At 43.0% G+C, this 22,776-nt stretch overlaps 1 protein-coding gene across 1 annotated transcript in view; it reads left to right on the plus strand.

Annotated features, from left to right (window-relative positions):
- Positions 1 to 19,152, plus strand: part of kdm6a (lysine (K)-specific demethylase 6A) — a 38,444-nt gene extending 19,292 nt beyond the window's left edge. Inside the window, exons 7-30 of the mRNA XM_067517230.1 lie at positions 461 to 515; positions 955 to 989; positions 3,812 to 3,905; positions 6,656 to 6,782; positions 7,818 to 7,916; positions 9,695 to 9,914; positions 10,265 to 10,405; positions 11,446 to 11,538; positions 11,629 to 11,706; positions 12,272 to 12,379; positions 12,472 to 12,855; positions 12,968 to 13,839; positions 14,541 to 14,670; positions 14,861 to 14,966; positions 15,497 to 15,702; positions 16,866 to 16,915; positions 17,001 to 17,075; positions 17,172 to 17,320; positions 17,402 to 17,516; positions 17,596 to 17,783; positions 17,872 to 18,013; positions 18,107 to 18,233; positions 18,345 to 18,515; positions 18,612 to 19,152. Coding sequence (XP_067373331.1) covers positions 461 to 515; positions 955 to 989; positions 3,812 to 3,905; positions 6,656 to 6,782; positions 7,818 to 7,916; positions 9,695 to 9,914; positions 10,265 to 10,405; positions 11,446 to 11,538; positions 11,629 to 11,706; positions 12,272 to 12,379; positions 12,472 to 12,855; positions 12,968 to 13,839; positions 14,541 to 14,670; positions 14,861 to 14,966; positions 15,497 to 15,702; positions 16,866 to 16,915; positions 17,001 to 17,075; positions 17,172 to 17,320; positions 17,402 to 17,516; positions 17,596 to 17,783; positions 17,872 to 18,013; positions 18,107 to 18,233; positions 18,345 to 18,515; positions 18,612 to 18,638 — 3,792 coding nt within the window. The 3' untranslated portion in view covers positions 18,639 to 19,152. The remainder of the gene's footprint in view (positions 1 to 460; positions 516 to 954; positions 990 to 3,811; positions 3,906 to 6,655; positions 6,783 to 7,817; positions 7,917 to 9,694; positions 9,915 to 10,264; positions 10,406 to 11,445; positions 11,539 to 11,628; positions 11,707 to 12,271; positions 12,380 to 12,471; positions 12,856 to 12,967; positions 13,840 to 14,540; positions 14,671 to 14,860; positions 14,967 to 15,496; positions 15,703 to 16,865; positions 16,916 to 17,000; positions 17,076 to 17,171; positions 17,321 to 17,401; positions 17,517 to 17,595; positions 17,784 to 17,871; positions 18,014 to 18,106; positions 18,234 to 18,344; positions 18,516 to 18,611) is intronic.
- Positions 19,153 to 22,776: the final 3,624 nt, after the last annotated feature.

Here is a 22,776-nt window from a genome sequence, read left to right on the forward strand (position 1 = left end):
ATTTGCTGGTAGTGTGCCACGCCTTGGCAGCCAGGCTAAGCCTCTGCAGACATCTGCTTGACCCACCAACCCTGTTTTAAATCAGATGAGAGTATAGGATACTACTCTTAACTAGTGGGCGTCTTATTTACAGGGCTTTGAAGGAAACATTGGAGCAAGTTAAGTGATCCAGAGGCAACAATGATTATGGTTCAGCCCCTCCAGCTAACAATGTCCTCATGTTACAGTCTCCAGGCTTCATTCATGACTTGTTAAGGATCAGCTAAGACTGTCAGTAAAGCAGAATAAATATAATAAGAAATGTAATTATGATGTATAAGTAATGCAGTGCTTTATGTTCTTTGATTTGATTTTTGAAGATTTAATTAGATGTTTATTTTATTTATGCAGTCTCTTTTGTATGAACACATGAAAATGCATTTGCATTCATAATAACATGTCCTTTTTTTTTTCTTTGCAGCATTTTCAGCTGGCTTTGATTGACTCCAATCTCTGCACTTTGTCCAAAGCTGAAAGTAAGTAGCATTAGTATAATTAGCAGAGGCCACAATAAACCCTGCCGCACGCCGCAGTGTAATGCAGTAAGAGCTTTTCGTGCACCAGCTTGTCGATGGCAGAAAGCAAATATTGAAAGGGCACCGGAATATTTCTTCAGAGCAATTTTTCTCCTCTCTACTGCTCTTTCCCTGTTGACTCTGCCTAAGTCTTGGGTTGCCAAGGAGACAGCTTACGGAGAGAGAGGGAGATGGAAGTGCTTGCATGCACATTGCACCCTGCGATTTCGGATTACATGAGCACTCTAGGGATACTGTCCCTCTCCCGTCTGTGTTCTGTACTGTTTGCAGACTGTAGACACTGGTTGTGATTGGGTTACGTGTATAACATCTTTATTTTTTCTTTTTTGTTTTAACAAATAAAGCCTAACTTTTCTTTCCTCTGCTTTTTTCCCAACAGTTCAGTTCCATATTGCTCATTTGTATGAGATCCAGGTAAGCAGTAAATTATTTTTTAATCATTTGAGCAGATGAATATTGTCACTAAAGTTCATCTTTAAGTATGATTACAAGAATGCAGCAGTTATTCTGTACGATTGTTCGACTTGATCCCTATCTCTAGTCAAAGCAGGACTGACAGACTATAAGCCCCTGTCATTTATTGGCCCCAATGTTTACCCTGCAGTGTCTTTATTGTGTTCTGACAGGAAGAATCCTGGGGGTTGTTTCACAAGCTTGGTATAACAGACTGTTAATGTTTGAGTTGACAAACCCTGAAAACTCATAGTTTTGCAGAGTACTGAGTATGTTGCCTCTGAGTGGAACGCTGACGCTATCATTCACTCTGGCACCTGCTAAACAAAGACCAGAGCTCGGTTTTCATCTAGTGGAGTTACAAATATTTTTTTAAACTGTGATAATGCAGCTGTTTTAGAGATTAGAGTTTAAAAATAATTTGTCAATAAATATATTTAAAATCTTGATCACCATCATTTAACCTATATTTGGACGTGAATTAACGACAACCTGTTCAAGACAAGGATTATTGCACCTATTTTCTCAACACATGGTCTGTATTAAAGGCACAATACCGGTACAGAAGGTCATAAGCTTCTTTTCCATTGCGTGGTTTCACTTAGCCCAACTCTACTGCCACAGCAAAGGAGATAACTGTTCCCCAGAAGAAGCTAAAGGCTTTTAGTGTCACCTCAGATCACTGTGAACTTCTGTGGAGGTGATAACCAAAACATTGGAGGCAGCAGGTACTTTCCAGAACTTTTCCACAGAACTAGCAAAAGCAAATCAACGCCCAATTATGTGATTATTCAATTATGCTGCGCCAAGCAGCATATTTCCAACCTGAGTGTTATATGCCGCAGTAACTATGACAGGAATGTTCCAACAGCGTGACCCTTGACTTTTGAGTCCATAGGTGTTTTCAGACCAGAGGAACTTAAGCATAGTTCTTAGAACTGATGTAGGAAGTTGTGCACAATGCAGAAACTGAGAAGAATAATATTTCCTGAAATGCCCCTTTGAGGGACCTTTTAGCTCCTATTCCAGAGTAAATGTACTCCCAGCAAAACAGGAACCATGAGTGACTGTAGCACTGAGAGGTCTGCTCTGTCAGGATGAGGTAGAAGACCACAGTCTCACAAACTCATGTAACCATACATACAGACTGTCAGAAACTGAAAACTCAGTTTAGACTTTTTAAACTCAGTTTTCACTAAAATCACTTCAGTAAAAAGGCTGGCACCATGTTTGAAGAACAATCCCATATCTCTTCAATACAAGCTTCAAAAGCTCCTCTCTGCAGGTACCGGGTGTCTTTGCCTTCACTCCATTCACTGTTACTGAAGTATTACATGCGTTTCAGTCCTTATATTCAAAAAAAAAAAAACCAAACCAAAAAAAAGCAACTGGTCCAGATGAGCTTGAACCATATGTTTTTAAACTGGCTGCAACAGTTGTGGCAGTTGATGCTGTCAACTGGCTTCAGAGCTGTTGAAATGACTGTGTACAGTTTGTCAGGATGGGTAACATTATTTTTGATCCATTTGACTTATCAAAGGAAATACCTCAGGGTTCTATCCTAGGCCCACTGCTTTTTTTACTATATGTTAATAACGAGTCACTGTATAATTCTGTACTCTTTTGGTTCATCTATTAAAACAGCAGCTGCTAATGTGCAGTCTGATTTTAACTCATTACAGCATTCACTTATTGACTATAAACTGTTTTTAAATATAATATTTTCACCAAGTCAAGCTAAAAGACCATCCATCTCTATTAAAGCCTTATATGGTATTCATATAGAGTATCTGTTATTCATGTTCTGCTGGGTTATTACTTTGTTTCTGTCGCAGCTTGACTACGGTGACATTGTCTATGGTTTTGCCTGTACTTCAGTTCTTGCTAAACTTGATTCTCTGAATCATTGTGCATTGAGATTTATAACTCTGGTTACAGAACACATCAGTGTGTGCCCCATATCCTGGTTAGTTGGACGTCTCTTTCTAATTGCAGGAAGCAGCACTGGTACATTTTCATATGTAAGGCTCTACTGGGTAAACTACCTCATTATACCAGGTCTATTTTTGTCCCTGAGCAATGTTCATACAACCTGAGATCCACCAACCCGCTTCGTTTTAAGGTCCCAACTGTGAGAAATTAAGCTCGTAGAAAAAGTAATATTTTGTTCCCTGTTCATGTAACAATTTGCAGACTCTATTAAAACTGAACGTTTTAATCTCATTATCCTCTTTTTAACAGAAATTAACTGTAATTTACACCCCATCCTGCTCCTGTATTTAGTGATTGTTTTTTTTTTTTTTGTCTTTTGTGCTTGATGTTTTCTCTTTTTTTCTTTTTTTGCTTTACTTTATTTACTGAATTTTGTCTCATCGGTTATGTGATCAACCTTTCTTTTTGTATCCCGTCGCCCTATTGGCCAGGTCACCATTGAATTAAGGTTCAACTAAAAACTAAAAAATCTCAGTTCATACTCAAGGTCAGTAAGGTCACCCACTTAAAACAAGCAGTGGGCTCAATCACTCAGGTTCCCCAAATACACAAAGCATTCACCTAACTGCAGAAACACTTAGAGCTTCCAGACGTGTTGAGTCTGGCCTGTCCTCATCCACGCTGACCCTCCCCCGTGTTGGTGTCTGGCTGGTCATTACGAGTATGAGGAGGTCTTGAGGCTCTTTGTGTCTGTCCACATAGAATCATAAAACACCCTGACCTCCCGTCTGCTTTAAACAACCTCTGTCTTTTTTTTTTTCTTCTTTCTCCTCCTCTCATTCCACTTGCAGAAGAAATACAGAGCAGCAAAAGAAACTTACGAAAGTCTGCTGCAAACAGAAAATCTTCCTGCACAGGTGAAGGCGACCACACTGCAACAACTTGGTGAGTGCCGCCTGCTCATGCATGCTACACGCCTCCACATGTAAATGTAACAGAATTTGCTTAAAAGTTTAACACTCTCTAGCATGAAGAACTTTGCATGCTAATAAAGTAACTCTGTAATAGTTACTGGGTCCTCTGAGGATGCTTTATACCATTATTTTGTTCAGTAAAGGGCTTTTTCTCTCTTTTCAAAAGCTCTGTGTCAGTGTGTGTTTTGCAACGGAGCATGGTTTTCTGTTGTTCCCTTCCCCCACCCAGGGTGTAGACACACAAATGTATAATTATGTTGTATGGGTGCATTTGTGAGGATTGGCATTATTTTAGAAAAGAGTTGTGCTAATAAACATAATGATGTCACTCTGCAGGCAGAATTTTAGAGTTTCTTGTATGCACAGTTCAAGGTCATGGGAGATTCGAGAATTACTGCACCGCTTAATTAAGAGTTTTGTTTTGTCTTTTTTTTTAATGTGATGACGCATTACAATCAAAACTGCAGCAATGCTAGTAGTTTACTGAAGCACAGTAAGTTTTCTAAAATCATAATAAGTTTGTAGATTCCTTTGTTCTCAGTTCATCTAGAACTTGATGACAGTAGTTGGTGATACACAGTGACGAGTGACTCCACAGTGCTGAGCAGAGAAAAGCAGAGAAACTTTCATGTTAATGGGAATTTGCTACGGCACGTAGTCATGGCTTGGATTAACTTCACACAATCATTTTGTGATATTACAAATACATGTTTCTCAAAACACGAGTGGCAATTAACAGACAGGTGGAACTGCCCATTAGAAGGTTAATTAAGGTTGGTTAATAAATATGTGTTTGACGCTCGAGTCTGTGAAAGGCAGTAAAGGCAGCTGTGCTCATGTAGGAGCAGAGCAACATAATGCAACAGGTGTTGTTAAAGCTCTTTGTCTTCAATGTACACCCACAGTGGGAGGCTAACTTGCATTGGACAAGACAAAATGGATTCATTTTTTATACTTTGCAGAAGAAATATTACACAAATCAAGATGATTTACTATTTCACCTTGTGTTGTAAAGTAAACTTGAGTAGCCAAGAGTATTGAGCATTGAGTTTATCCATAGCAGCCATAGGTAACAGCCTACCATTACATTTTTAATATGTCAAATTGGACATATTAAAACGTCTAATACCATCGTGGGAAAATGTAATTTAGACATATTAAATACAAGTGATCGGAACCAACAGCAGTGTCTGCTCTGCTTAAGTTTATATACTATACTGTTGCCTCATAAATATTATTTGGATATTGAAGACTTACTCTACATTCTGTCTGCAGGATCTCATCTTAATTCTGGGCATTTTTCTTTTTTCCCCCCATGTTCTTTTCAGCACATTTCTCTGTCCTAATAAAAGCACACATCGCATATCGCTGCCACATTTGTTTTGGCACAGGAACACACAAGAATTCTAATCTGGCTGCATTTGCTGGTTTGTCTGCCTTAGAACTTCTAGTCGGTCAGTGTGTTGCCCACAGTTTTCTCAGTTGTCAGGTGTGTGCTTCCTTTAGACTGTCAGATTTCATGTCTAGACAGTTGGTGAAAACAGTGTTTTAGTGTGAACCATCCCCAACTTTAAGCTCAGCAATTTGAAACAGAAACGACTGTCTCAATAAATGAGACAAAACTGCTTATCTTTGTATTAAAAGGACATTTCATGCCTTATGGCAGCTGATTTTGCCCTAATCAGACAGAATTTTCATCTCGTGTATACACATGAATGTATATTTCCTTGCCCAACATATCTGAGATCAGTATTTCACCCTCAATCACAGCCAGAGCAGGTTCCCTCCACCTGTTCAGAATTTAATGCAGATGTTTTCAGAAGTGTTGTATAAAGGTTTCGTGGATCTGGACAGTGATTCTGAGGTTGTCTAGTAACAATCCTAAAAAAAGATGTTTTTTTTTTTTTTATGCAGGCTTCAACAAAAGAGTACAGGGCACCTTGCGTTTTGTAGCCTGAAAAGGCACTTTGTCTCATCAGGCCCTAAAGCAGAAGCAGTGCAGCAGTAGCCTTAGAATGAACCAGCATCTTGTGGTTGATTAGGTGATAATTTTCTGTACTGTCAGTTTGCTTATTGAAAATGTACTGTGACGAAGACGGGAAACAGCAATTAGGCTTTACCTCACAGACATTTCAATTTGCCTTCCCTCCTCTGTGTAGACAAACCCCCCCCACCCACCCATTTACTTTGTTGTAAATGGGTGCTGTAGTCTAGCCTGCTGTGGTTGTCATGGTGACCTGTGGAGCTCGCCACAGGTATATAGGAGAATTCTGTGACTATCTTCCTGAGAGCTTGTTTATTTACGTGTGTGTGTGTGTGTCTGTGCGTGTGTGTGTGTGGACCCACATGTGGAAATGGTTGGACAGCAGGAAGAAGCGGTTTGCAAAGACTCATTCATATCAGTCCTACTGAAGTGTCGGGGTGTGTTAAGAAACCCCTCCTCCCTCTTCCTCTTTTTCTTTCCCCCCTTGCTGTTTCATTTGAGACCCTTGGAAGAACAAGCCATTTGTTCTGTTGGTGTGTGTAGATGAACCACACACCAACAGACAGTGGTTGTAACTTCCGTATGAGTACTGTGGATACAAATTCATGCACTTGAATAATATGAGTAGTGCCAACTGTATTTTTGCTGTTGCATGTAGTAGCAGTGAATTTATTTGATTATTTATTTGTAATTTTTTAGACTTGGTCACCACTGATCATTTTGCCGTTTTCCTCCAGGCTGGATGCATCACACGGTGGAGCAGCTCGGGGACAAAGGCACCAAAAACAGCTATGCCATCCAGTGTCTGCAGAAGTCTTTAGAAGCAGACCCAAACTCGGGCCAGTCCTGGTACTTTCTCGGCAGGTAAGACAAACAAAGCTGTGAGGTGTTTGCCTGTTGTTATAGGGTCTGTACATTTCGTGAGTCCTGATTAGCCTGTTTGTTTTACCTAGTAGCCATCTGCCAGTGTGCTGTGATAGTAATCTTGGCTTCTTAAGTGTTTTGTTAGTTGAATAATAATGGATAGTGATTCATGCTCCATAGGGCCTTTTGTAGGCATGTGATTCACATCACTCTTGTCCCTGTGCTGCTAAGCTGTGTTTCTCTCGGGGGCAGATAATCAGGCCAAATGCACACAGGTGCTGGAATGAGTCCCACAAGATCCATGCTGTCCCTTTGGGTGATCAGTACTGTCTGTGTGAAACCCGTTTTGGTTTACTCTTTCTTTTTACACTGAGAAGGCTGAACTTTACACACTGATGTACAAAATGAATGTTTGTCCAGACATTGCACACCAGAGTCAAGATGGTGAATGTGCTGTAGCACAGTCTGCTCTCATCTCCATTAGAGGTTGTTCCTGCAGTTTTGGTAAAACCATTATTTGTGTAACTTGGTAGCACTCAGATTCTAACGTGGTTAATTAGTGGCACACAATCAGTTGAAGAGCAGCTATTTTAAGCTGCGTAAATCAGTAACTAGACCCTTGTCCCTCATTTTGACTAACTGCCCCTGAGCTTTTCCAAATTGGCCTCTGGTGTGTTTAAATCTGAGACTGGTGATTTGACCTTGTACATGGAAAGTCACATTTTTAACATGCTCTGGACTAGAGGCCACCACTGTGACGCATTCCATGCAAACCATTACATCTTAGTTTGGTGCACTGTGAACAATAGTCGTCTATTAATTAGAAGAATGCAGTTATACTATCTGACACTGTGTTAAAAGTAATTTGGTTTCGTGTGTGTGTGATCTAAAAGGAGTGTGCATGGAAGTACTGTGCCATGAGCCTGAAATTTTTAGCAAAAGTTCTTCTGCTTTATGTGATCAGCACTACTTTGTTAATTGTTTGTAGTCATTTTAGTATCACTGTGTATGTCTATGCGGTCTTCTCCCCTCTAGGTGCTACTCCAGTATTGGGAAGGTGCAGGATGCCTTCATCTCTTACCGTCAGTCTATCGATAAGTCGGAGGCCAGTGCTGACACCTGGTGCTCCATAGGGTAAGGACAAAAACATGCAGTACAATCTTACTTTGTGAGGAACTGCAGCAGTCATTTGGAGATACAGACACCTGCACACAAGAAACATGGTTACTACTCTGGACAGTAGCAACAGCAGCAAGGAGAAGTGCTCAAAGTGGTTGTGTTTGACTGAACAACATGAAAAATGTGTAACCACGTCACAAAACAAAGTAATGTTAAAATAAAAGTTGCACACTTTTGATCCACCAACCTAGCATCTTATTAGCTTGTCTAAAGTGTGCACAGTCTGTGCACACTAACATTAGTGCAGAGTTTCCAGATTAGTTATACAACCTCAATTCCAAAAAAGTTGGGTGTGTAAAGCGTAAATAAAAACAATGCAATGATTTGCAAAATCGTATCAACCCAAATTATATTTAGAATAGCACATAAACAATATATCAGATGTTGAAACAGATATTTTACACACATGTAAAATATTAGCTCATTTTGAATTCGATGGCACCAACACATCTCCCAAATAACGAAATAGGGGCAACAAAAGGCTGGAAAAGTAAATGCTGCAAATCAAAAACAAATGGAGGAGCAATTGCCAACTAATTAGGTTAATTAGCAACAGGTCAGTAACATGACGAAGTATAAAAGGAGCTTTTCAGAGGGGCAGAGGGTATCATATGTAAAGATGGGCAGAGGTTCACCAATCCGCAGCAAACTGCATCTGGAAATTGTAGAACGATTTCAGAAAAATGTTCCTCAACGTAAGATTGCAAAGACTTTGAAGATCCCACCATCTACAGTAAATAATATCATCAAAAGATTCAGATAATCAGGAGGAATTTCTGTGCACAAGGGACAAGGCCGAAGGTCAAACTGGATGCATGTGATCTTAGGGGCCTCAGGCAGCACTGCCTTAAAAACTGGCCTGATTCTCTACTGGACATCACTGCGTGGGCTCAGGAACACTTCCAGAAACCACAGAACACAGGTCACGGATCCACAATCCACAAATGTAAGTTAAAGCTCTATCACTCAAAGAAGAAGCCAGATGTGAACACAATCCAGAAACACTGGCGTGTTTTGGAAAACTACTGTGGTCAGATTAATCAAAATTTGAAATTCTTTTTGGAAACCAAGGACGTCGTGTCCTGCGGGACTAGAGAGGAGAGGGACCATTTGGCTTGTTGTCTTGCCAATAAAAAAAACATTTGTTGCATCATAAAACCAAAAATCCGGCAACAAAGACCCATGACTGTTGAGCAGCTAGAGTCCTGCACCAGACAAGAAGGGGACATTCTTCTCCTAAACTCCAGCTACTGGTCTCCTCACTTCTCAGACATTTACAGACAGTTCTATAAAGCAGAGGGGATGCTGCACCATGGAAAACTTTACACACTTCCAACTTTTCCATGATGTGTTTCTGCCAATAAATTCAAAATGAGCTGATATTTTCCATGAAATGGTAAAATGTCTAAGTTAAAATCTGATATGTTTATGTTCTATTCTGAAAAAAATATGGGGGGATGGGCTTTGCAAATCATTGCATTTTGTTTTTATTTATGTTTTACACATCATCCCAACTTTTGGGGAATTGGGGTTGCAGATGAAGCAGCTGCAGTGTGACAGAAGATGCTGGGAGGGAAGGGATGACAGAGAACTTGGAGGGTGAGGAAGGAGCTATAGATAGATGTAGGAAGTGTGGGTTATGTCCTCTGGGAGTCGGGAGGATTTAGAAAGAGAAGGACCTACATTCTGGAGGTTGGCTAAGAATCAGCTCGCCTCTTTTCCTCTGCCTCCAGGGTGCTGTACCAGCAGCAGAACCAGCCTATGGATGCTCTGCAGGCCTACATCTGCGCTGTTCAGCTGGACCACAGCCACGCCGCCGCCTGGATGGATCTCGGCACCCTGTACGAGTCCTGCGGCCAGCCTCAAGACGCTATCAAGTGCTACATCAATGCTACTCGCAGCAAGGCCTGCCTCAACACTGCTGTACTCACACAACGCATCAAACTGCTGCAGGTAGGAGGGTTTTACATCAGACGCCCCCTGTTTATTAGATGCCGTGTAGTGTTTTTTGGTGCTGTGTTTATTGCCGCTCACTGGCAAAGCAATCGGCTTTTTAAACGCAGATTGTGCTCTGGTCATTTCGATTTCTGATCACTGAGATATGAATGCTGATTCATATTGAGGTGTAAACACACTTTCCTCACCTGTAATATTAAAACGCACTCTTTCATGGCATTGAACATTTCTGTGATATCCTGTATGTGGTTGCCTAAGACGCCGCCTGTGAGCAAGCAGTAGACTTTGCCTTTCTTGTAAAACCGAAGTTCAGCACTAAAGTTTGTGTCTTACACAATTTCTCCTAGGCACAGTTGTGTAACCCACAGCCAGGTAGTCTGCAGAGTAAGAGCAAAATGCTCCCTAGTATTGAGGAGGCTTGGAGCCTACCCATTCCTGCTGAGCTCACGTCCAGACAGGGGGCCTTGAACACTGCACAGGCACAGCAGGTGAGATCCAGCCTATACAACAGACTCCAGTCTCTTTGGAACTACTTCAACAATATATTTTTGAGCGATTATTAAAGCTGAGGCCTCCTTCTGATGTGTTCAGACAGTATAGCTACAACAGACAGTATTGATGCCTCCAAAGTCCTGGTCTGCATCCACAGCCAGTATGGTCTTCTGAACTAAGCGATGAACCTGGATGTATTCTGAAGGGCAATAATCTAATAGTGTAGTTGACCCTCATGATGCCTCTAAGGTTCTTATCCTTAATGCAAAGACGCACATATTTTGTTCACTTAATGTAACAAATTCAGGAAATCGAGAGTGTAAATATTCATGGTTAGTGGAAACACAAGTAGTTTGAATGCATGTTTTTCTGTCATGTATTTGCCACTCACCTTAATTTTTCTCTTCTGAAAATGGAAAATGGCCCACACCTCTTCCAGAGTGTGACGGATCCTCGCCCTGCACATTTACCCTCAAGACTTCTCACCCGCTTAGATTTAGATTTTGTTTTATTTTTTTTTCTTTGAAAACTGTCATCGTCCACTTTTGGCTTCCAACACCATCATTTCCATCATTAGCACCTGCATGATCTGCTCCAAACACTGAAGGGGAAACATTTAAAGTGATTTGTTTTTTAAATTCCCACATAAACCCAGTTTTAGGTTTGTTTGCTTTGTAGCATTTTATGTGTGATTGATCAAATGTCTTCTTGTAAACGTTATTAATGTTGCAACCAAGTACTTGGTCTTAGAATAGAACACAGTATGTTGTACAGCCAAGTAACAGTCACAATTACAAAATGACATTGTTGTGCATTTCAATCCCAGCATAAAGACACATGTGAATATCGTATCAAGTGTATTCTCACCAACCCCAGTGTCAATCTGCAGAAAAACCTGTATTTATGTCTGTTTTCTTCTTTTTAAAATGTAACATTATGGTCTGTTTTCAACTGTAGCGTACTTGATAAAGACACCTTGGAAGACATTTGTTAGGACAACGTGTCCTGACAAACTGTGTCTGTGCTGTATTTCTAGGCCTGCAAGGGGGAGGGAGGCCAGCCTGCCAGCAATCACACAGAGCCACAGGCCAGTCCTGCCAAGAAAAAACGCACTGCCAGTCCAGCTAAGGTACTGTTCACATCAACTTCATTAAGTTGTTGGACACGTTTTAAAGGTGAGCAGCTGGAGAGTTTTGAATTCTTTCTGTCTCTCTCCCAGATTGTTGCAGATTCATGGGCCAACAAGCCCAATCAACAGCAGATCCCTAGCTGGTACCTAACGCCACAGAAGCTTCAGGTAGGAAAATGACTCAAGTGGTTTTTTTGCCAGCATAAAAATGAATGGTCTTTGGAGAAAGTCACTGAGTTCAGAAACTTACTAAGTAGGTAGGCTTCATTTCCACTGCAGGAACTTTTCCCGTGCACCTACCTGCATTTCTAGGAGCCAGGATTAAAAAGGATTAAAGATGTCCTATTTTTACTTATATTTAGCAACCGAACATTTAATATTTAAATGCATTTTTTTTTTCTTTGAGCAAGTGAATGAGAAAGTAGTCAAACTAAAATTCATTTTAAATTAAAATTAAAACTAAGTTCAAATTATTTTTAAAAAGGTGATGATATGTGCATATCGTTCTCGCTACAGGACAGTTCTTATCGTGCACCACCAGTAGTGAAAATTAAGGCCTTTTAATTGGGTGCAAAAGAAATGAGTTGGGATTCTGTCTTTGTCCTTTAACCCCTACGTGTGTTTGTTGATTTAAAAATACCAGTTTGCTCTCAATTATTTTGGACAATCATGTATTTAAATGCATGTGACTGTGAGCTGCTGAATGAATAAAACTCTGTTGTGAAATACGCAGCACCTGGATCACTTGCGGAGCAACAGGGCGAACCTCAAGCCCCAACAGATGCAGATGCTGGAGCAGCTGGAGAACCAGTTTGCTCTCATGCAGCAGCATCAACAGCAGGTACATGAAGCAGGAACATACATGGAGGTTTCTACCTGTTGTGTAAAGCTCCTGTCGAAACTTAAACTCACGCTTTCCTCTGTCTGCGTCAGGTGAGGCAGCAGGCAGCAGCAGGTGTCCGACCACGGCCCGGCCTTCCCAATGGTCCTTCCACGGTGCCCTCCCAGCACCACGCAGGCCTCTCCTGCAGCTCCCCCCACAATCACGCAGCCCTCCAGCCCCCATGTGCCCCCCAGCCCACAGCCAACGGAACCTCGAGTCCTTTAGCAGGGCTGTCGGGACACCCGGACAACGGTCACACCCTGGGTCTGGGAGGAGTTGGTGGCGTGAGCAACGGAAACGTGCCTTACCCACAGCAGAACTCTCTACCTCACAACTGCACAGCCGCCAATCACCCCAGCACCAGCAGCACTACGAGCAGTCCCAGTCAAACAGAGGAGACCTGGAGGAGCCAACAACACAACACTACGACTCAGGCATGTCTCTGGTTCCTGTTATCTTATTATTTTTACATGCTTTTGTTGATGTTGAAATCTAACGATTGTGTCATTATTATTAATAACATAATGTATCTTTATCTTTTTCTAGGGGCTTCAAAAAGGTCCAGGTTCACATTTGGCAGGTCCCAATGGAGAACCCCCTTTCTCTTCTTCCTCCTCTTCCCCTCACACCTCGTTCTCTTCCTCTGCCATTCTGAATCAGGTCGGACATTCCTCTGGGCCCTGCACTGCCTCCTCCTCAGCCTCCTCTTTATCCCCCACCTCTCCTCAGTCTACACCCAACCACTTGTCCTCGCCCCCCCACTCCGCCACTACCTCAGGGGTCCACACCAAAGACGCAACGCCTTCAGGGGGCAACAATGGCAGCAGCGGTGCAGCTGCCACTTTGCCATCAGGCACAGAAGCCACCGGCAGGCATTCCGCAGGGACACCCCTTAGTCCCAGCACCACACCTGCACAGGGATTGACTAATCACGTCCAGCCGCAGGTGACGGACAGTTCTGCTAGCCTATCTCAGCCTGGCACTCCTGCCCCCGGCGTGCTAAGTTCAGACAATCCTAAGCTCTCAGCCTTGCGAAAGGGAAAAGCCAATACTAATGAAGATAACTACAGTAACCATGGAGAGCCTTCCTCAGAGAAAATCAACAACGGCCACCCAGGTCTCCACGCCGCCTCCAAGCCTGTATCGGAGTGCTCAGTGGCATCCTCGCCACTTTCAGCCACTGCTACACCCTCTCCCCATTCAACAGACCCTTCCACTACAAACAGCCTCTCCTGCCTTAATGGCCCATCCAGCAGCCAGGGGCCCACGCTCAATGGAAAGGGGCTGGGGGACTCCCAGAGCCCACTGAAGGCAGAGCCCTCAGGAATAGCTCATAGGCGCACAATTCCTGCAGGTCTGGCTCCCTGGTCCTCAGTCTCCATCTACCCTAGCTCCAGTGAAGTTCTCAAAGCTTGCAGGTAAGATGTCTGCACGACACCTGTTGTTCTTAGTCAAGCTGTGAAATATTACTACAAATAAATAAAGTGTGTGTTAAAACTGAAAACCCTAGAAATCAGTAAAATGCTTAATGTGACTTAATGTTTTCGGTGTCTTTAAAATAATTTATTTTGAGAATTAATTTTTTCAATAAATGTATTTATTGGACAAAAAAATATTTATTTAAAAAAAAAAATGCCTACATACAGCTTTTACTGAAAAGCTGTGTTTCCAAAATCCGTGTAGGGAAACCTGAGTTACCAAATAGATTCATCTGCCGTGTATACGAGTCACTGTGTTTGTAATTAGCCTTCTCCAACAGCGCTCGACTGCAGACAGGAACATGAAGCTGAGTGAATGCAACCTCATTTTAAAAATGAATTCTACGTACAGATAAAAATGTTTATAACTTGTTACTTTGCACTTTGGATCAGCTGTGTCTTTTCTCTCTTTTGCTTTCTCTCCCTCTGTGCTGTCACTGCAGCAGCATCACCACAACCAAAAAAAAAAGTCAGGAAGCATCATTTTGCATTTAAAACTTGCTTCAACGCACAGTTCCAGGAACCAGGTTTCTTAAGTCACTGACCGTGAATGTTTGCAGTCTCACACAGTTTATTTAAATGGACAACAGTTCTGTCCAAGCTGATAATCTGTCCTCTCTCCCCTACGCTCCGGCGTGTAGGAACCTGGGGAGGAATGGCCTGTCGACTAGCAGCATCCTCCTGGATAAGTGTCCCCCGCCTCGACCACCTGGTGTGCCCGCTCCTCCGCTGCCAAAGGACAAACTCAATCCTCCAACACCCAGTATTTATGTGCGTACACCAAAGAAGGAGAAGTATTCACCGTGTTGTTGTGTGCAGAGTTTAGAGCAACAGTATCTTGGCTACAGCACCAAAATACAAACACACTCAGTCTGCTCTTGTTTACTGTGTTGATGCTCTCAATAAGTCTGGAGTCAATCCACCTTCCCTGACTGCCCCTGTGTCTCCTCTGACATAACAGCTAGAAAACAAGAGGGACGCATTTTTCCCTCCCCTTCATCAGTTCTGCACCAGCCCCGCCAACCCGGTCACAGTCATCAGAGGACTGGCTGGTGCTCTTAAACTCGGTAAGAGACAAGAAACACTCCATTTGCACCACATTGTCAGAAAGTGTGTAAATGAGTTTGATGAGGCTGCATCGACAGCAGCTGTGCGTGTGAAAGAATGACTGGATGTTTGTGGCTTCTCCAGCCTCGTGTGGCTCTGTGGGTGTGTCGGGAACCATGGGAAGGAGTGTTTTCTGTTGGTAATTGTAACGTGTGACAACAGCACCATCTGCAAGTGGAAAATGGTACTGCAACTGCTGGAGAGAAAAGCTGCCAAGATTTTACCAACATCTGCTCTATTACAGTGACTTGCTGCTATATTATGTAACCCTGTCATAATTAGAAAATACCTTTCTTATCTAAGTTTTTTGCTGTTGCACACACATGATCCACACAGCACCTGTTCCACCCAGTTTTCCTTAGGTCTTGAGCTCAAAAATATGGTTCAACTAAAACTCTAATTCACCAGAAAAAGCACAAAGATTTATAGATTTATCTAAGAAATGGACTTAAACTAACTGCTTTTGCTCCTTGGCTCCTCTCTTGCACAGATCTTGGCCTTTTTTCCACTAAGACGTTAGTGGAGGCCAACCCCGACCATCTGGTGGAGGTCCGGACCCAGCTAGCTCAGCCCACTGACGAGAACTGGGACCCGAGTGGCAGCAGGAAGATGTGGCGTTGCGAGAGCAGTCGCTCCCACACAACCATCATCAAATACGCACAGTACCAGGCTTCTTCCTTCCAGGAGTCTCTGCGGGTCAGTGGGAGATCACACACACTCTGATACCAGCTGCTGTGAGATGCAATGTGTGCATTAGACTAAAAGGAGTTTATTCGACTGTATGTTATTATTATAGGAGTTTCATGTCTGTCAGTACGTTTATGCAAATGGGGATGAAATTTTTGCAATACGCTTAAAAAAAGAAACCATTTTCTTTAAAGTAACCTAAAACTGACAAAAGTGATTTTAAAAAATGAAGGATTTAATTATAAACATGTGACTGTGGTTTTGATTTACCAGAGTGGTTTAAATAATACAAATGAAAATGGCCTGGAAAGATTTGTTAATAAAGATCCTTAATAATATGATTATAGTGATATTTCAATGTTGATTTAGCATCACAACCTATTTCAATTGGAAATAACGATGCACTCTGTTGTTTGGCCTTCGTTTTCTGTTTTTAAATGTTTTTCCCACGTTCGAAATGCCATTTTTCAGAGAAAGTTTCACTGCCCTTTTTTGGTGGAAAGGTTCCAACCATTTTGTCCATTCGGTTCACTTTCTCTTAAGTGAGCTGCATGCAAACAGTAAGCTGTAAGTTTTCATCATCAGGGTGGGGGGTTAGAGAGGCTTGATCTCCCCAGGTAAATGTCTCCTGCAGATTTCTAATCAGGTTTTTACAGAAGTATAAATGTGCATGATGAAAGGCTGCAGCTGGGGAAAGTAGCTGAGCAGAGTTGGGCTGGATGAAAGAGGCTGTACATAAATTCAGCTTAGAGTTTGACTAAAACTGCAACTGCCATAAGGTCCCTGCCGAAGTCTAAAAAAGGCACTTTCTGCAGACTGTACTGTGCAAAACAACTGTGCGCTTCAGCGCACACACACACACACACACACACACACACACACACACACACACACACACACACACACACACACACAGCGAAGTGCAAAAAAACAGGAATCAGCTTTTATGTCACCATGCAACCAAACTCTGTGAGCCATTCTTCCAAAATCCATCTGATGTAGAGGAGAAATCAGTTTCTCATCTGCTGCATGTACATCCAGGTTTCTTACAGAGTGCACGTAAACAGGATATTATGCAGCCATGCAGCAGCACATGAGTGTGGAATAGTTAATGACTTATTCAAAGCATGTTACACAACCTTTTTTATAACACTTTGCAAACTTTGTGATAGGAGGAGAATGAGAAGAAGAAGGAGATGGAAGTGGATGCAGGTTCCAACAGGTGAGTTGTCTCCACTGTTCTGTGTCTTAGTCGGTGCAGAGTTCACGTTCCTGCTGCTAAGCTCATTGTATCTTTGTTCTGTCAGCGCAATGCGGCGAAGGAAAGGACCTTTCAAACACATTAAGTTCGGCACCAACATCGACCTCTCAGATGAAAAGAAGTGAGTGAAGCTTTGAATTTACTAAATCTATTCAAAGCTTTTTACCACAATAACATTGACTGTGTGATGCCCATCTGCAACCATTGAACTTTACAGGTGGAAGCAGCAGCTTCAGGAGCTGACGAAGCTTCCAGCCTTTTCTCGGGTGGTGTCAGCAGGGAACCTCCTCAGCCACGTAGGACACACCATCCTGGGCATGAACACTGTGCAGCTCTACATGAAGGTGCCAGGGAGCAGGACACCAGGTGGGCGTTGAGCTGAAGTACTGTCCTGCTGTTGTGTGCGTTTTGTCCCTAGGATGCTAATCACTGGATTATGTGTTGTAGGTCATCAGGAAAACAACAATTTTTGCTCCGTCAATATTAACATCGGCCCCGGGGACTGCGAGTGGTTTGCTGTGCCTGAACCATACTGGGGTGTTATCAATGACTTCTGCGAAAGGTGCGTTGCCAGAAAGTACGACCCAAGCGTTTCTCAATCAATATACGCCGATGCCCACACACGTTTTCTGCTTTGACAGGAATAATATCAACTTCCTGATGGGTTCCTGGTGGCCCGACCTGGAGGACCTGTACGAGACCAACGTGCCCGTTTATCGCTTCATCCAGCGTCCTGGAGACCTGGTGTGGCTCAACACGGGCACCATCCACTGGGTTCAGGCCATCGGCTGGTGCAACAACATCGCTTGGAACGTCGGACCCCTCACAGGTGAGGAAAGGAGAGGCATTAGACATGGTGACGCGAACTGTGACCTGGCCACAGATAAAAACTGAGCGGCTCTTCTCTGTATCCTCAGCCCATCAATACAAGCTGGCAGTGGAGCGCTACGAGTGGAACAAGCTGCAGAGTGTCAAGTCCATCGTTCCCATGATCCACCTCTCCTGGAACATGGCCAGGAACATCAAAGTGTCAGACCACAAGTTGTTTGAGATGATCAAGTGAGAGCTCGTCGTTGTCTTTAAAATTCAAAAAGACCAATCTGCGTTGGACTGTTTTTTGCGAAGCTCACTTTGTCTGTGTGTGTGTGTCAGGTATTGCTTGTTACGGACTCTGAAGCAGTGTCAGATGCAGCGGGAACTGCTGTTGGCTGCAGGGAAAGAGCTGGTTTGGCACGGGAGGACTCAGAATGAGCCGGCACACTACTGCAGCATCTGTGAGGTAAACACACACACACACACACACACACACAGAGAGCTGAATTATATAATCTGCTGCATTTCCTCAGTGTAGGCGAGATTTTTCCACGTCTCTCGTCTTCTCTAATTCCAGGTGGAGGTGTTCAACCTGCTGTTTGTGACCAGCGAGAGCAACAGCAGGAAGACATACGTGGTGCACTGCCAGGACTGCGCCCGTCGGGGGAGCGCTAACCTGGACAACTTTGTGGTGCTAGAGCAGTACAAGATAGAGGACCTCATGCAGGTCTACGACCAGTTCACACTTGTGAGTGTCTGAGTCAGAGACTTTAAAATCACGTGGAAGTTTGATGAGTTTTCTCTGCAGAGCTCACTGTGCTTTCCTTCACCCCTTCTTCCACAGGCGAGTCCGCTGCCCTCCTCCTCTTGACGGTAACACCCGTTCTGAGGACAGTCACAACCATAACAGACTCAATCCGGAAACCTTTTCTTTTTTTTCTTTTTTTTTTTTCCGTTTGTTTTCTGATATTCAGGAAGTAAGGTGGCAGCCGTCAAACTGCTCTCTGTAGCTATCCCAAAAGGCAGCTGTGTCAAAGCTGTGCGTCTATGCAACCTGCCCAGATTGGTGGGCCTCCCCCCTAGTGCCCTGGAGGGGGGGAGGGGGGGTGGCAGCCCCTTCTGTCATCATGACCAGACTGTTGTACTGCTGGGCCAGCTGGACTTCACTACAAAACACAGAAGTCCCACATAAAAAAAATGATGAATTAAAGTTTTGTACATATTATGGTTTAACTGGCAACACCCTCACATAAAGACTACTGACATTTTTTGTGTGTGTGCGTGTGTGTGTGCGTGCGTGTGTGTGTTATAATTCATTTTCATTGTCATTTTCATGTTCTCTTTGTGGGTCGAAGCCCGGCATTCCCCCCCCCCTCCCTCCATAAGATGAGTAATTAGCCTAGCTGGTCTTTTAGACACCTGGTCGGGTCAGGACAACAAGCTGTTTTGTAATGTGAAAAGTTGATTAACAACATTCCCCCTCAAACCCTTTTTTTTTTTTTTTTTTTTTAAATTTAAAAAAAAAATAAATATAATTTAATTTTGCTGGAACGTTGATGAGTCTTTGGTTAGACACAGCCAAGTCCGAGAGAAAAAGCGTTGCACACAGACAAATGAGTGAACTTTAATTTGTTTTTGTTTAATTTTTTTTTTATGTAAATTTACACTATTTATAAATGCATATTTATTGCTCGAAAATCTTTGTTGGTGGAATGCTGTACTTTTTTTTTCCGAGAGTACCTGCCATTAAATTTGAAGGGGCCTTGTGATTTGAAGCACAGCCCCTCGTACCATTTCGTTATGAATAAAAGTGCTGAGTAAGCATTGTACAGAGACCATACCTTGAAATGAGTTTATTGTTTGAGGGACGTTTTTGCGCGTCAATAAACAAAAACTGTCTTTATTTACACCTGTGGGTCTGCGGCACTTCTTCCAAATCATTTCTCTTGTTTGTGCTGCTGCTGCTGCACGTAGAAGCCCGTTCATGTTCGAGCCTTGATGGTTGATGTAAGCTGCTTATTTGAGACTAAAATCAGATGCTGTGCAAATTTGCAATATGTCATTTTCTGAATTATCATAATTTCAAGTGTCCCGTACACAAACGATCTGAATCACTATAATTCCACAAGAAATCTGATATGTGTGCAGTAGATTTTTGCTCAAATTGAAACGTCTTTGACAACAGACGAAGAAGGTTCATCAAGGTTGTCCAGCCTTTACCCTCCAGAGCCTTGTTCTCCATCTCATCCTGTGGAATCCAGGATGTTCCCGGGCCTGATGAGTTCTGCAGTGTCTCCAGTGTGTTTTGGGTGGTCTGTGCCCCCCTCATACCAGCTGGACGTGTCCAGTAGACCTCCATCCTGATCACAGGACCAAACGGGTTTTCATTTTGATATGAAGAAACAGCGAAGCACCAGTTCGCAGCAAAAGTCATGTCAAGGCTCTTTAAGTAGTCAGGAAGAGAAGAACCCTGTAAAAAGAACCGGGCTCGACTGGTTGGTACAAGCGGAGAGAGAAAGAACACTGGGCAGGTTGGTAGTAAACACCACTCGGAAGCTGAGGAGACCTGCAGAACAGTTCATAGGTAGAAGAGAAGCATTGCTTCATTCAACTGACCAACAGCATGAATGTTCTCATCTGCTCAGTTTTTACATGAATCTTTGCCATTGGATCATTTGAAGAAGTTGCTGATCATTAAAAAGTCATGCTGCATGTTTTTTTTGCTCAGTCTATGTCCTAACTGAGCCAGAGGCTCTGGCTCCTGGGCCTGTGCCGTCGGCCCTTTCAGTAACACATCCATACTGTACGTATCAAAGTTGGAGAGCAGTGCACGTTAAACAGCAGCACAAACTCCATGAAGGAGGATTTAGTGTGTGGCTTTTAGCTCGCTGTACCTAATAAACTGGAAAGTGAAAGGCGGTGGTGAGGACACGGCTTCAGACGCTGAAATCCCCAAATGAAGCAGTTCTTGTTTAAATGTGCAGTGTTGGATCTGACCCAGCAGAGAGTAAGACCAGTTCTGGGCTGATGACCAAGTGAGAGCATCACAGATGGCTGCGAGCGGTTCCTCGTGTTCAGCAGCCACTTGGGCTTTAAAAGAGATGTAGAGCTAATAAGAACTGTGACACAGTGATGTCTGCTGCGGAATCGAGATGCAGTTTTACATTCAGAGACTAACACGGATTCAAAGAGCAACAACCTGGTTTTACAGGAGCTTTAAGTGCAGTGTTCAGTGGGAGCCCGTTAGCTGCAAGCTGTGCCCGAGCCACAGTCAGGGCTCTGCACCCTATCAGAAATATACGACCTCATTACATGTCCCAGTGCTGCATCCTGTCTTCTGGCTCCAGCTGGGAGCAGTTTTCATGCGCATGAAGCCAAAAAAAAAAAAAAAAAAACCACGTGGAGGAAATAATGAAGCCAACCAAAAGCTTTTCTGTCTGCAGTCCCACATGGTGACACCATGTGCAGCTGGGAGCTGCTGCACGAGGTTTACTGTACAGGCTCCTAAAAAAAGAGCCGGTAATGGACTGGCCTTACGGGACATGAAAAGAGGAACTTGGACAATTGTCGGTTTGTAAAAGAGGAACAGAAACACTTTGTTCCCCTATGAGCTAATGGATACAAAAAGCAGCAAACCTAATGGATAATGAGGTGATTCTGTCACATTTCATTGTTTCTGCACTGCGATTATCAGAAATCTGCATTGTGTTCACATTCAGTCACCAGGTTACAGTCATGTAAATGGGAAACCTGGTTTTTGCAGGTTAATTCCTCCTGGAGAAGGTGGGGTTCTTTGTTTAACTAGGTTTCTAATCAGCTTTCTCCAACAGCAAAAAGACTGCAGACCCGAACAAGCAGATGAATCAGAGTTCATATTTCACCTTCACTAGCTTCTCTCCATTGGCTTCCCATTAAATCTAGAATAGAATTTAAAACCCTGCTTCTTACATATAAAGCTCTGAACAGTCAGGCTCCATCATATATAGAAGACCTCATAGCACCATATCATCACAGTAGACCACTTCGCTCTCAGAATGCAGGCCTACTTGTGGTTCCCAGAATTTCCAAAGGTAGAATGGGAGGTAGAGCCTTTAGCTATCAAGCTCCTCTCCTGTGGAACCAGCTCCCAGTTCTGATTCAGGAAGCAGACACACACTGTCTACTTTTAAGTCTAGGCTTAAAACCTTCCACTTTAATAAAGCTTATAGTTTGTTATAGTTATGCTGCTATGAGTTTAGACTGCTGGGGGACCCACCCCCCAATGCACTGACCTCCTTTCCTTCCTCTCACCCCACAATTGTCACCACTGTATGACATTAACTCTGTGTGTTTTTTCCAGTAGTTGTCTTTGTCCTTCTCTGTCCCCCTCTCTCTGTCCATTTCTGCAGGTGTCCCCCGGGCTTTGAAGCTGTGTGTCTTCCAGCGTGCAGCTACTGGTCCTAACAACATGCCCAATGTTTTGTTCTTCTTTTCTTTTCTCTTTCCACTTTCCACTCACCCCAACCGGTCAAGGCAGATGGTCGTCCACCCTGAGCCTGGTTCTGCTGGAGGTTTCTTCCGTTAAAGGGAGTTTTTCCTCTCCACTTTTGCCTAGGACTTGTTCAAGGGGGAATTGTTGGGTTCCCTCTATACATCTTTATAGTCTTGACTTTATTCTGTAAAGTGCCTTGAGATGACTTTGTTGTAAATTGGCACTAGATAAATAAAATGAATGTTGAAATGAATTGAATGAGGGAGAGATAATAATGGAATGACGCCACCTTGTTTTCAAATCTTAACTTAAGAAAAAATGCTCTGTAGAATCTACATAAGTCACTTTCCATCGTTGTCTCCGTTTTTGATGTGTTTTGTAACCTGCTTAATCAGGAAATCAGGTTTTTAAATTTTTTGTTACAACCCTGCCTCACTAGAGGGGAAGTAACATAAAAGTGGGGGATCATCCAGGAGCTAAACCCAGGACCTGTCACACCCCAACAGAATTTTCCTCTTTGTCGTAGTTATCGTGCCTC

Source organism: Channa argus, chromosome 9, assembly GCF_033026475.1.
Source record: "Channa argus isolate prfri chromosome 9, Channa argus male v1.0, whole genome shotgun sequence".
Lineage (NCBI taxonomy): Eukaryota > Metazoa > Chordata > Actinopteri > Anabantiformes > Channidae > Channa > Channa argus.